At 37.7% G+C, this 15,627-nt stretch overlaps 1 protein-coding gene across 1 annotated transcript in view; it reads right to left on the reverse strand.

Moving 5' to 3' along the window:
* The window catches only part of scospondin (subcommissural organ spondin), a 233,202-nt gene that overhangs the window by 116,218 nt on the left and 101,357 nt on the right, over positions 1-15,627 (reverse strand). The window contains 14 exon segments of the mRNA XM_037973323.1: positions 990-1,124; positions 1,215-1,385; positions 1,497-1,543; positions 1,675-1,930; positions 4,851-5,021; positions 5,135-5,332; positions 5,444-5,535; positions 7,235-7,360; positions 10,200-10,329; positions 10,473-10,595; positions 10,766-10,957; positions 11,043-11,207; positions 12,573-12,731; positions 12,969-13,102. Of these exon segments, the coding sequence (XP_037829251.1) occupies positions 990-1,124; positions 1,215-1,385; positions 1,497-1,543; positions 1,675-1,930; positions 4,851-5,021; positions 5,135-5,332; positions 5,444-5,535; positions 7,235-7,360; positions 10,200-10,329; positions 10,473-10,595; positions 10,766-10,957; positions 11,043-11,207; positions 12,573-12,731; positions 12,969-13,102 (2,099 nt within the window).

Below are 15,627 nucleotides of genomic sequence, written 5' to 3' on the forward strand. Positions count from 1 at the left end.
AGCTCCATTAATCAGCATTCATCTGCTGACGTCACCTGTGAGTCAATTACCTTTCTACAAGTCCCGACAGTCCTCCTGAGATCACCATTCCACTCAACCTGTAAGCAAGGCCCAACATTTCAACACCTTTACCTACCTGAAGCCTGTCTAATGTTTATGTTCTTCATTCAAGTTCCTGCCGCAGTCCTGAGATTCCGGGATTTGGATTCCTGGAGGATTTCTACCAGGACCAGATTCATTATCACAAACAATAAACTTGCTAAACTGCTATTGGTTTTCCCTGAGAGCTTAATTCTGCATGTGGGTCAAACATTCCCGTAAAACCATGACAAGCACAGGTTGAACGACTAGGAGATAAAGTTAGTGAGGACAGACAAAGTTAGATTGGACATGTGCAGAGGAGGGACAGTGGGTATACTGGTAAAAGGATATTAGAGATGCAGCTGTCAGCCAGAAAAAAAGACAAAGAAGAAGGCCAAAGAGGAGATATATGGATTCAGTTAGAGAGGACATGGACATGGTTGGAGTGAAGACGGAGGACACAGAAGACAGAGTAAAATGGAGGAGGATGACTCGCTATGACAACCCCAGAAAAGGGAACAACAAAAAGAAGATTATATAATTATTATATATTGACATTATTACAAATAGGTGATTGTAACCATAACTGGTTACATAGGAGCCAATGATTGCTTTCTGAAAGTTTTTATTAAAATCTGTGCAGTGGTTCATAAAAATGTACACACACACACACACACACACACACTTACACAGAGAGGCAAAAACATTATCACCCGCCTTTCACCAATTGGCAACAAGTATTAATGACCTAATAGATTTAAACATTAGTAACTATCCTTATTTTATTGTTATTTTGCTGTGCAAAACAGTAAAAAAAAAATCAAGTGTACTTTGTGTGAGTATGTTCTAAAAAAGTCGACATGTAAGTCTAGCTGTAACATTAAATGCGAGTTGTAGTCCAGTGGTACCACAAGGTTGCAGACTGCAGGTGCTGAACTGCTGATCTGTGCCATGAATTCTGATGGGCCCACGGATTCTGGTCCTGTAACCTCCTCCACATGACACTGAACATTCCGACCACATACTCCATAGTTCTTTGACACCTTCAGAGAAATCACAAGTGTGTTTCTATCACATTTTAAAACAAAACTTATAAATAACAGCAACTACACTGACAGTTAAATCTTTCTCACCAAGGCAGGGTTCAATGCTGCAGGTATCCATCCCAACTCTCTCTCCTTTGCAGGGACGACCACCAAAAGCTACAGGTGGATTGGTTTCTGAACGATACCGCCGTCTTATGCCAACATCACATGTTCGACTGCAAGCACTCCATTGTGTCCAGCTGCTCCAGCCACAGTCCACTTCGAGACAAAAGGACATAAACTTAGCTTAAGAACAAAAAAATAAATAAAAAACAGGAAAACTAGAACAAAAAGAGAGAAGAAAGGAATAATTCTTGGTGAAGCATTCACCTGGGCAAGGAACTGTCCCACACTCCATTTTTCCATTAGTGCAGGTACTGTTTAAGGCACACATTGGAAGAATGGGTGACAAAGGAATTTAGAGATGTTATGCATTCCTGCTGTGACAAAAGTTTTCAATAAAATGTTAAATTCATTTTAAATTGAATGATTTATTAAAGATGGGTACCAGTTGTTACATGTGTCAACAGGCAGGGTGGTACCAGCTGGGTGCATCTGCCCATAGTGGTAACATGGGCACTGTGTCAAAGGCACACAGCTGCTGTTAAACAGGTAGAAGCCTGGGGCACAATAGCAACCCTCATAACAAGAGGTTGCACACTGAACCTCTTCTGAGGTCATGTCCAAGCACACCCGGGGACATGCGCCACCCTGAGCCTCACAGTCAGCTGCAGTCATGTACATCATTCCCAGAGGACACACACCTAAGGGGCACAAGAAAAGACAAGAACAATAGGGAATCAATATATTAGATTACTAAAATAATGGAAATAACTTTAACGTGCGTGTAACATCATGTTTTGGTGCCAGAAAAGCTATAAATCCTGATAGAAATAACATAAATAAGCAAGAAGCACTCAGAGAGAGTGTGACATCAACCTAGTCATTGTCATTAATCCAGATTGATCTGAATTATCATTAAAATGTATTCAGTTGTTTCTTGTGACAATGCCAACATTATCTGAAAGTTTTATCAAAATCTGTTCATTAGTTTTTAAGTAATCTTGCTAAAAGACAGCCAAACCAACTAACCAACCAACCAACCAACACTATCGAAAACAAAACCTTGAGAGAGGAAATAACTGAATGATAATGACTTTTTCATTTGTTTTAAAGCAGATTTCTCATTTTAAAACATACTTTTCTTAGATCCTTTGGGGGCTTTTTAAAATGGAATTTACACTACCATTTATGGAGTGATGACATTTCAAAAACCACCAGAGCTACAGCCTGTAGTTGATTATTACAGAAATCAGATTGTTTTGTCAGCAACAAACACTGTTCTAAAGGGAACATGTCAATTCAATGTCTAGCTGTTTTTTGCAGTACCACAGTAGAGGATGGAGGAGTGAGGACCCATAACTTCCCCAAAAATCTAGTTAAGCTCCAATCAACTGATGAAGGCTACATAATGCCCAGGCAAGGACAGCAACTGGGATGAGCTACTGCTTCAGCCCAAGGAGGGTGAAGCAGAGAGCCATCAAATATACAGGCAAGAAGACAAAACTGAGCCTACTGCTGTTTTCAATTCTTTTCAATTCAGTTCATTTCTATAGCGCCAATTTACAAAAAACGTCATCTCTGGACACTGTACAAAACCATTCACATACATTATAAAATGCCAATTTGGAAAAATTATGGATTGCACTGAATCTGCCCTTAGTTCCAATCTCCCATCCTGAGCAAAGCTAGGCTCAAGAAGCTCAGCCATCTGCCTCAACCAGCTGGGATTTCAGAGGCCAGAACATTGATGTGTTCCTGTCCTGGTAATAGATTCCTTTTTCAACACGGCCACAGCATTAAGATAAAAGGTAGGATTTCTGTGACGTCACATCTCTTCTTCGTCAGTTATTTGGGGTTATTTTGGTTAAAGTTGCGGTGTTTTGGGCAAAGTTGCGATTTTGCGGAGTTTGCTTGATTTTGCGTTAATAGTTGCGATCGCAACATCGCGAAATCCTGGAGGGTCTGCTCTGTGGTCATACCTCTTACTATAATCCAGAGCCTCTGATGGCAGTCAGACAATGTTCAGCCTGCCGCTACTCTGCAGCAGAGACATTGTGACTATTGAACCTAATTAATGTAAAACAACCACAAACACCTGAGTACAATGTAATTTTATCATTAGTTTATGGTCCAAAGTAAACATGATAGAGTACATGAATAGGGATAGGAATGCAGAGGCTTTAATAATTCCAAACCACTCAGTCCTCATATTTAAAGCATCTATACACCAAATATCAGCTGATTTGATTCATAAGCACAGGCTTTTCTAAAACCAGTAAAATTTGGTATCATGTAGAAAGTGCTTTTTAATGGTGATGCAGTGACAAACCCAGTCTTTTGACTAAATAAAGGTTATTATTAGTTAATAAAAATTAATTGATCAGTATTTATCCTAACCACAAAATAAAGTAGCACATCTATTAAACAACATTTGCTGAAAGTTTCATGATAATATCTAAGAGGAAGTCAAGAATTAATGACAACCTTTTTGATGGATTGTATTTTTTCATAATATTCAGTATAAACTCAAAGACATTTAATAATCCAGAATCTTGATTTTTAAAATGCTTTGATTTTCTTAATTAAATATATGCTGTTAAAGTATTACTTTAAATGTTTTTCAACCTCTTTAAAATAAAATTATCTGTTTGAAATACACTTTGTGAAAGAAAGTTTTTAACAGTAAAGTTTCTGTCCATGTTGTTTTGTGTTTTAGAAGCTGCATGGTTTGTCAACTACTGTTGTAGAAAACAGGCTCAACATAGAAGTAAACAGTCCAGTTTCCAATTATTTTACAAACTGTGTTGGTCCACTCTTTTTAGTCAAGCCCAACTCATTACTGTCAGGAGGCATGATGACGGAGACGAACTCAGAGCACAGACTCATAGTAAAGGTAATTTATTTAACTAAAGGATAAACAAAAACAAAACACTGACGTGGCAGCCGAAACTTGAAGACATAACTAAAATCAAAAAACTAAAGACAGGAACAAAATACAAACTGGAGCAGGGAGCAGGACCGGGAACAGACAGGACAGAAACAGAACACAACATGAACAACAGCAATGAACCAGCAGAGTATGAAAGGACATGACCAGGTTTTAAACACAGAGGATGATGAGGAAAGTGGACTCAGGTGTGTGGGGATAATGACGGACAGGTGGAGATGGGCGTGGCAGGGAAACTGAGAGAGTGACTGAGGAAGAGTGAATGAAACATGAACATGAGAGAAAGAGACAGAACCCAAACAGAACAAACCAAAAAGATTAACAAAACCAAACGAAAATGAAACAAGACCAAAACAAAGAGAAAACCCCAAAACCCCACAATTACTGCTTATGCCACTGCAATAGAGTAAAAGTCAGTGTCACACTGTCCCTTTTGTGGTTGCCATTAATGTTGAAGTATTTTTACTTCAACATTAAACAAAGGATTCAGACACATTCTGGCTCCAAAGATAATATCTCTGACATTTTTGGATCCACACTGGGACATTGTGACATTTGCTGTTTTTCTACTGTATCTAAAGTGACCAACAGCACTCTTTCTCCAGGGAAACGGACAATAACACATGTATCATGTAAAGAACCTCTTTATAGTCCAAAGTAAAGTGATAGATTACCTAAACAGGGGTGAGAGTTGCAGTCTCTTGTCTGTATATGAGGCCCCGTGCAGCTACTGCCTCTGTGCTGTGGTGCTGGTGAATTACAGAACCTCTCCCTTGTCTGGACGCCTGAATCACACTGAGCTGAACACTGAGACCATTGTGACCAGAGTGACCAGCCACCATTCACTGGAAGAATACAATTATAATCATGTTTTAAAGGTTTTAAATTTTCACTTTTACCAAACTTAGATGTATGGAAAACAAAAAAATACCTGTATGTGGGCCTGCATTACTCATACCTGGACAATGAACAGTGTTGCAAGGCTCCTGCTCTTCATCATCTCCATTGCACAGAGATTGTGTAAGCGTATGGTTGAATGTTGTGTGATTGCAGCTGCGAAATCGTTGCCTTATTCCCACATTGTCAGCATGGTTGAAACATGTCTTGCTGCACTCTGACCAGCCAGTCCATTTACTCCACACACCATCAGGCAGTACTGCACAATACAAAAAACAGTTTTTGCAACAAGTTTTTGTAGAATATTTAATTGCCCAAAACTGTTTAAAAAATGCTTCACGAAAAAAAAAAATGGTATGAATTGAGGTACCAGGAAGACAAGGCCTGAAACAGCGACGGGACTGAGAGGAATCTCCTGGACAGGGCTGGACTCTTACTGGTCCTGCTGGAATTACTGCAGACCTGAGGAGACACAACTCAGATGTTCTCAACCTAATCCACATCGGTCATGTAGCATGGTAGCAGTTTGGCAACATCTGCCTTTAATAGGTTCATGTAGACTGAGCTGAAAAATCTAAGTGTACAAAAAGAGATGTGGGGAAATGTTCAGGAAGGTGAGATCAGACGTGGAATTTTATTTACGGTATAAATACAGTTAATGTAGGATTCAAGTCATTTTATTACATTTATATGACCAAAATTGCTGAATTTGTGTATTTCCTGTTCAGACAAAATATATGCAGCTCAGAGTGAACAATCTTTTAGAAATCAAGCTGAAGAAGAAGAGGAGGCACAGCATGAGCATCTTTCTCTAACCAATTTATTTAGCATACTTTAAGGTAAATGTTTTTAATGTGTAATATTATCTTCAGTGTAATTAGTTTGTCAGCTTTGCAGGTGTTCAGATGTAAAACTAGATGAGCCTCTGGGAGGCTGACAAAGATACAAGATGATTCTAATGGAAAACATCTATGTTGGCTAAATTATAGCTAAATGATCATTTCAATATCAAAAGTATCTGGTTAACTTGAAATAATAGCTTTGGAGTGAATAAATATACTTGTGAGTAAAACACAAAAATATACACCTACAGGCAGAAAAACATGTATTTCCTGTGCATATATTTTAAGCGTCTGCTTGTTCTGTTTATATTGAAAGTTGTCTAATCTGTGTGTTAAAATGAAAACCAAAACACATTTTGTGTTTGTACTTGGACAGATTCTACGGTGGCCCTGAAGTGTAAACCACATCAACAAATCACTAAACACAACGACAAATTAAAAAACACAATAACATGAACCTACTGGAAGAGGTAGTAAAAAATGGGAAACATGAAACATCGTTGATTGGATGACGGCGCCGTTTTGCTTTTGAACTGAAAGTTAATTTGCCTGTAGAGCGTTTTTGAAAACATGACTGTTACCGGTGACCCAAACATATTCAAATATCCAAGAATATTTTGAGTTAGGACAAACAGTACATATGAGGTGATACTGGACATGCTTTCATTGCGCTGTCGTCCAATCAGCGATGTCTCCTATTTCCCACTGGTACGTACCTCTTCCAGTAGGTTAATGTCATCGTGTTTTTTAAGATATCATAGTGGTTATACTTTGTCGTTGTGGTTTTAATTTGTCATTGTGTTTTTGAAGATGTCATGTTTTTTAATTTGTAGTTGTGTTTAGTGATTTGTTGATGTGATTTGCACTTCAGGGCGACAGTAATATTCCCTTGAATAATCTGCTAAAAAGATGTCATCTAAAAAGATGACATACAATTTTTTTCGTCATTAAATAAAAGGATTTTATTGACAGAACATATTTGTTTAACATGGCTCCCAAGCCAGTCGGGAAATCCTTTGCCCAACCCCCCAAAACTGCATCTAAACAGTGTGCCTTATTTTAAAAAGTTTTTCTAAGTATTGCTTTAAAAGAGGCAGTACCACCTACAACCTTACATAGGTAAAAATTGACAGTTTGGACAGAACAGCCAAGGATTATAGGGACATACAAAACCAGAAAACATATAACAGTAAGTAGAATATATATATTGCAAGAAGAAAGCAGTTTACCTTTAAACATCTGTTGTTAAAATGAGCTTTGTGGAAAGTAATATTAGTATACAAGGCAGTCTAAAAGTGTTGTGAGTAAGACTTGCTGACCTGTAACGTTGCTGTAGCCCCGCACCACAGGTTACATGACATGTGGACCATGAAGACCATGCAGACCAGTGGCAGGCTGCTACACAGTTGAACATGTCACAGGTGACTTGCCCTTCTCTACACATGCTGGTAGTTTAACAAAAGAACAGATTATCACTTTTTATCACTTTAATTATCCATAAGGCAGAAGATAAACAACTCAACATTCAGCTCTTTCTTCTTTTTCAGACATTAGTTTATGACATACAAAGCAAATGCATCATTTTAGCACACTGAGCTCTACGTGATGTTTGGCATCTTTAAATGATGTTTTGAACATTATGAGGTGGGATTCTGTCCAAAAATTTTGAACACTGAATGTCTTGCTTGTTGTAGATAACTCTTTAAATAAACTCAGTTTAGCAAAAACTGTAGTGGATTGCTGCTGTCCTAAATCAGCTCTAACCTACAGATGTTCAGTCATTTCCAGGAAATTGTTCACATGTAAACTGGGCCTTAGAGAGCTGAAATCTGAGACCTCCTGGGTTTAAAGTTGATCTTTTTCAACTCTCAAACCAGCTGTTTTCTCTGTCTAAAATATGAACATTTTGTTACTCAAAAAACTCCGGAGGAAAATGTTTATATTTTAGATAGAAAAAGATGGTTTGAGAGGGGGGATGAATGAAGCCATTTACGTCAAAGTAGAAAGACTAACTTTAACTAAATTTAAAACTAAATTTGAGAAATATGGTTTCTCTTTCAAACTCTCATCAGAACTGCAGCAGCAGAAAAACTAGACTAAATAACTAACTAAACTAACTCGTTACCTAGAACCAGTTAAAAACCAGCTTTAGTGCAAGTCCTGGTCTAGCACTGAAACATTTTTAGTGAAGTTAGTACCTTATCAGCTTTGACATCAGTCATAGAGCACAGACCTCGGAGAAAGAGGCAAAAGTCAAAAATCCAGGCTAGGATAATGGCTAACCAAATGAGTGCAAGTTTTTTTTAATAGTTTTTTATGCTTTTAAAATAATTTCTCCTCAAAAAACAACACATTGCGTTGAAGGAATGCTATATCAGCCATTAATAAACCTCCACACTTTAGCATGACACTATTTGTTTAGTTTATCATTGTGCTCTTAGCTTATAGTCTGTGTTCTACACAAACAATAAGTTGTATCAGTCCACCTGATCAGTGTGTCTCGTTATTCCAAAGGTTTACTCGACTCCCAGAAGTGTAATACATTCAGCAGCTTCAAGACCATCAGCACATATACACAGTATATCTATGCTTCACACATACAGGCCCTCAAAACTGTTGTTGTTAAGCTTCTCCTCAACATGAACAATATGGATTCAACACTTAATAATAACCATAGACCTATATCAAATCTTCCCTTTCTGGCTAAAAATTGTGTTTCAACAGTTGAATAACTTCTTGCCACTAAACTATGCCTTTGACATCTTCCAGCCGTGTTTTCATTCACGCCACAGCCCTGAGGCAGTTTGTGTTAAAGTCTTTAATGGTATCTGATTGAACATTGACAGCAGCAAAGTCTATTTGATCTCAATGCTGCTTTTGATCACAACATGTTACTGGACCAATCGGAAAAATATAAGTGCTTTTCCACAGCAAATATTTGGAGCAAACTCCAAGAAAACTTCTGGAACACTCTGACTGTGAGTTCCTTTAAAGTGAGGTTGAAGACTGTCCTGTTTGCCACTGCCTTTGATTAAAGCAAAAGATTATTTTATGCTGTTTCTATAGTCTTTTTATCTGTTAGTCAAGTTCTTAATCAGAGCTTGCTTTTAATTTAAATTTTATTAAATGATCTTTATTTGAGCGTCTATAATTTTACAGTTTTATCTATCTATATGCTTTTATTGTTCTTTTGCACTTGGTCAAAGTGTTTTAAATTTTTTATGCAAAGCACTTTGAGTTACCCCATTACTGAAATGTGCTACACAATAAAGCTGCCATGCCTTACATTTGCTTAGTATCACGGATGTTGTTTAGTAAAAAAAAAAGCAACAAGCTAAACAAACAGTGTCATCCAAAAGTGTACAAGTTTAATATTATCTCATGTAGTGTTTTTCACACCTGTATGCTGTTCAAAAAACTTGCACTCATTTGGCTAGCCATTAGCTTAGCCTGGACTTCCCCCTGTTTCTCCTGAGCTGTATGACTGATATCACAGTTCTTAAAGTACTATATACTCCAGAGATGAATGGACTGTCTCTTTAAGACGTCCATGTATGCATTATTATTGGTTCTCACCTGGTCTGCCACTGGGTCCCACCATCATCCCTTAATGACAAACCGTGACCCAAACTGAGAAAAGTTTTCAACTTCTCAAATTTATTGAATGCAAGGATTGTACAGTTTGAACTTAAGATCATATTCCAGCACACACACACGAACACAAAATTGTTGATAAATCAAAATGACCAGCAGTAATGCTAGAGAGGGAAATATTCCTTTACTTTCAAACAGCTGCATTTTATTTAAAATCTAAACTGTTCTATCCTGTAACTCTGGCATTTTTAACAGACTCAACAGTGCTTTCATGCACAAACATGAAATAAAGTCCAGCTACTACAAAGTAGTTTCAAAAAGACCCAAAATATGTAGCTTCATTAAATACTCACCCACTGAATATTTAAAAAGCGGTCTTATTAAGATTGTTCAGTCAAGCATTAACCAAAAGGCTGACACAACAATCAGAACGTTGATAATTTTAAACATTTTTTTGCCCAGGCAAAGGCCTGCAACCTACTGAAAACAAATTTGAAATCAACCTTTGGGCTTTGACCCAACAGTTAAGAATCACTAAAGTACATTGTCTGTCATCTAAAACTTTAACTATTTTTCCAAACTGACTTTGTTCAATGAGCTAACTACAAGTAACATATTAACTGTTCATAAGCTTTCCACAGTTGCAAACTTAAATATATCTCTTCAATGTTGAAAATGTTTGTCTCTCACCATGTGGTACACTGATCTCTGCTGATTACTTGTCCTGGCTGCAGTGTATCACCATCCCAGTCACAGACACATTGGCTAGAATTCACACATTGGCCATCCTGAAGGTACAACCCATAAGGACAGCGACAACCTGTGGAAAAACATCAGGTGTCTCAAGGTTTGTTTCAGCTACTTAAAACTATTCTGATTGAAACAAAAATTAAAATAATTATTTATTTGGAGGAACAAAGACTTAACAAGGCATAAAACAACTTGACACATTTTGAACCCTACCCTCTATACATGTTGCAGTGCAGTTGTTGGTCATGCTGAGATCTGAGCAGGTTGGAGCACAAGGATCAACTCTTCCAGCCAGACAGTCTTCCTTTGTCACCAGCACCATGCCACTGGCACAACCTGTTCACAAGTTAATTTGTACTTACTTTGAAAAGTGATTTATTTTAGAGTGTTTACAGATTAAATTCAAGAGAAACTGAATAATCAAATTGGAGCAGTTCAAATACAATCTTAAAGTTACAAAAATATCTAAAGTGCTTAAACATCCAGAGCTGGTTTCTGACACTCACCTTTTAGTGTTCCAGTGTCAGTGGTGCAGGGCTGGCTGTTGCAGCTCTGTCTCTGCTGGGACATACCCTCACAGTCTCTTCCGCCATTTTTAGGAGGGGGTGTGGAACAAGTTCGGTTCCTCTGTCTCACTCCTCCTCCACACAAAGCATCACACTCTGACCATTCTGTCCACTTTGACCAATGACCATGAACTGTAAGAAGGAGCAGAAACACCTGTGGGTTTATGTCTAAAAGGTGTTGTACAAGGGATGATGCATGCATGTTTGGAACACAGACCTGGGCATGCTTGAGTAAAACAGGCTCGACTGTCAAACTGAGCTCCACCACAGGATCCTCCAGGCAGAGCTTCCCTTAATATATCCCTCTGCCGAAACAAGGAGCCAAGACCACATGTCATGCTGCAGGCGCTCCAGGCTGTCCATGGGGACATTATGCAGTCCACTAGACAGGAAAAGACAAGTTTTAAGAAATATCACAAACATTTGAGCAAACTTTGCAGCCTTTCACTTACTCTGGAAGGCATTCACTTGGCAACCATTACCAATGTGTAGAACACTGGTGTTATTTTTGATCAGGATGTCTTTTAACTTACATTAAAAATGTTACCAGGACTGCTTTTTTCCACCTGTGCAATATTACTAAAATGGGGAACTTGTTGTTCCTAAACAATGCAGAAAAAACTGGTTTATGCATATTAGAAGAAAAACTCATAGGAGAACAGGAGCCAAAATCAGGAACTTGAAAGAACAAAAACAGTATGATGGAACAACTGGCCTTTTACCATGGGCTCGACTCAACCCCACTCAAGTCTTTCTAATGGTCCACCCACTTTCAACTCACTTCTTAGATGCTACTGGGCCATAGTTCCAAACAAGCTGAGTTAAGCTGAAGAGTCGTCAGCAGACATCAGCCCATTGATTGCCCAGAGAAGGGCGTCAATAACAAGAGTGTCTCCTTCACAAAAAACCTACCATTTTTAATACTACGCAGCTGCAGCATTGAAATTTATTGTTTAATCATTTAAAAAATATATAATATAGCCATTTAAATGGCTACATCTAAACTAACACTGTGGTAGTATGAAGAGGTGCAGGTGTTTCAGTGCTTTTTGGCTGATGACAGAATTTAGAGTTATGCCAAATGGACTATTTACAGGCCCTAACCAGTGGAGGGAAGGTGGTTTCAACTCAGCCTTGGCATTTTTGGAAACCATGGCATAGAATGGTATGTATTTTCTGACTTTATTTCACTTATTTACCTGTTGGTGGTAAGTTTTGGGCGGAGGGAAGGGAATTTGGCAAACTACCAAGACTGTGAACAATTGTGTCAGGTCAGATTAGGGCAAAGCGAGTTGTGCTGAGACTGGACAATCGAAAAATGGCTATAGACTGCAAATACTGAGAAGCAATGTACAGGTATGTGCATGGAGATGCTAGAATAAGGAGAAGGTGAGCTCAATGAGCAGAGGAAGTGTAGCAGTTAGGTGTAGAGAAACAAGGGTAACTGAGGGTAAGATGAGCAGTCACAAGGGGAGGAAACTAAGGAAATTAAAACAAAAAAATCTAAAAACAAGGACAATTATGACTGAATACATAAAGCAAAAACTCAAACTATGAAAACAAATACAAAAACCCCAAGATCATGAGACCAACATGTTTGTTTAGAATGGGGGATTTCGATAAAGTGAAGATTCAACACAATCTATTTTTCTTTATATAGTGCTTTGAGATAAGGTTTGTGAAATGGCACTCTGTAAAAATTAATTTTAATTAATTTGATCACCCAGAACTTTGGAGTTTCACCTACCACAATCTTTTTCATCTGATCCATCTGCACAGTCCCTTCGCAGGTCACATTTGCGATCCTTGTGAATACACTCCCCACTGTCACAGAAAAGCTGCTTAGATGAGCAGGGCCTGGGTGTCGGTGGCAGCTGTGGAGTCACTGTTGGCCTGATTGTGATACCTGAAGGACCATGGTAATCAAGTGACAGAACTTTATTTAATGCACATCTTGCAATCCCCAGCCAATAAAAAGCTAACAACTATAATGTTATTTACTTAAAGGTTTTACTTAAAACTTTCAGTCTGAGCTATGGTATACATGTAATCAGTGCAGGCTAGTCTACTTTAATACTCATTTAATTAGATGTATATTCTATTGCAATCTCCTGGAGGATAACAAGTTGATAATGCACAGCACAATTCTCTTAATCTGAACCGTACAAACAGTCCTTTCTCCCATCACACAGTAGTGCAGAGTCCACACAGCCACATGACCAGCATGTGAATTGGCCCTCAGAGCAAAGTATTCAAGGTAAGCCGATGTCATGGGTGCTCATGATGGTTGAGGGAGATGTGAATCAAATAAGCAAAACATTTATATTTAACATTTTCTGTAAAGCGGGATTGTTCAGAACTTCCCTTATTAAATAAATTTCCTCTATTTCCTTCAGTTCCCAATATTCCTTTTGGACTCCATTTCTTTCCTGCTCTTCATACCATTTTCCCTACTCACTCTCTTTCAGATGCATATACTTTACAGTTCATTAATATATGATGTACATTTTCTTTCCCTCCACATCTCTCACATTTATCATTATTTTTCCTCCCAATTAAATACATGATGTCATTTAGATAGGTATGACCTACCCTTGTCTCATCATTATTAGTTCTTCTCTTCTGTTTCTCTCAATAATATTTTTGATTAAAGGTGACCTATTATGCTTTCTTGAACAAGTTAGGATAGGTCTGTGGGCTGTACAGAACACGTTCATTATATTTAATACACAAAATCATTCTCAGATATTGAGATTTCACCTGATCAGTTCTGCCTGTTTTGCGGTTTTAGGGCTTTGTCACCTTTATGCAAATAAGCTGCTGTTGGCCACACCCCCCAACTCAGTGTCCCATCTCAAAACATAAAAACTCACTGAAGGATTAAACGCTGTGGCTCTGACACATTTATATCATTATTAATTCAAACTTTGAGGATTCTCACTTTGGGACAGCGGCAATCAGTGGGTCCAAACCAACATTTGTCGAGTCGGACAGCTGCAATCAGTGGGTCCGATTTCGACTGGTAGCAGGTCAGGACAATCAGTGGGTCCGAACCCGAAAAGTGTACGGATGGCCGCCTGATAAAGATCAGTTTTTTTTTTTTATTTTTCCCACTTTTCTTCTGTTTTATTAATATAGTTCTAATGTTAGTTTAGACAAACCTGCCGTGACTTTAACAGAGATGAGTTTCTGGGACAGGTAAGCTGTTCAAACTACAACTGGATTCTTTGTTTTGTTTTCTCTTCCCGCAGGTCCCGAGGCAGATTTCAAGGGTGTTGACTTGTTTTATCTCTATGCTTTTCTTTTTCTCTTCTACTTCTATCTCCATTTTCCTCTTCAAACCTTTTCCTCCATCTCTTTTTTCCCCTTTCTCATTACAATTGAAATAAACCCAAAGCAAAAAAAAGAAGCATTGAATCCCTAAATGAAACTACAAAAACGTGCAAAAAGTAAATTTTGCATAAAATGTCCCTTTTAATATTGACTTTTGTATTTTATTCAAATTCAGTCCTTTGTTGTCTTCATTCCACCTCTTTTACCATATTTCTATTTCTTTACTCTTAATAACCATTTTCCAAAAGGGATTGTAACTGTCATTTATCTACAGTTGCATTACCTTTGACCCCTTCAAGAGCTGGTACCCAACAGAACCAAATGTCAGTACCACCCTATGTAACCTATACAAACTGTGCTAAATTTCTAATGTTAAGTCTTTCCTATTATTTCCTGTTGGCAGCACTAATTGGACACAGTGCTATTTCTTTATCCTCTAAACTGTACAATTTAGCCCATCTATTTACTATCAATCCAAATCCATTACTCTGGAATTTTGAATATTCACAACAGTTTTGTAAAATACTAGATGTTATACTATCTTCATTACTTCCTTTAATTTTTATCCAGTTTACTAGTGATAATTTTATTCAAATCTTTAGCGAAGTCTCACAGTCTCTATTAGCAGAGCATTAATGGGTATAGTTTTCACTGCTCCTGTACATATATGTTATGCCCTGTGCTGTAATCTATCTACCTTTTGTAGTGTTGTTTTAGCAGCTGCTCCATATATAATACTGTCATAATCTATTGTTGATCTCATGAGAGCTCTATATATGTTTAATAAAGACTGTCTATCTGCACCCCAGAGACTTCCAGCCACAGCTTTCAGTAGATTTTTAACCTTCTTACATTTTGTTTCTAAATAATCCATTTGTGTTTTTCACGTCTATGTACTGTCCAACCATAACTAGATACACAAACTCTGTTACCATTTCTAAAGGCTGTCCATACAATGTTATATATTAACATTTATCTTATTTGTGATTACCATAAAACAGGACTGGTCTCATGAAACCCCATTCATGAGACCATTTTTCTACTATTAATTGCTTTCCTATTTTTTTCTACCATGTTTCACATTCTTTCCCCTCATCCATATGGCCCCATCATCTGCATAAAGAGCATATTTTATACATTTATCAAGATTTGAGAAAATGTCAATAATCATAATAATTATTAAAACTGGACTAATTGCACTTCCTTGGGAAATTCCATTTTCCACATTAAATTCTCCTGTCCCGAGTTACTAATCAGTCACTTGTGTTCACTTCCTCATCAGCTTCCACTACTCACTGATTCATTCATTCTGCATTCAGGTTTGTCTCTGCTGTTTATCTGTTTTCTTCATGCCGTGGTCAAGACCTTGTGTCATCCTCCTTGTGTTTCTTTAGTTAGTTTTGATTTCGTTTGCTGCCACGTCAACCTTTTTGTTTCCTTTTTTTGTTAATAAATCAGTTTTCTTTTTA

The sequence above is a fragment of the Kryptolebias marmoratus genome, linkage group LG21, assembly GCF_001649575.2.
Source record: "Kryptolebias marmoratus isolate JLee-2015 linkage group LG21, ASM164957v2, whole genome shotgun sequence".
Lineage (NCBI taxonomy): Eukaryota > Metazoa > Chordata > Actinopteri > Cyprinodontiformes > Rivulidae > Kryptolebias > Kryptolebias marmoratus.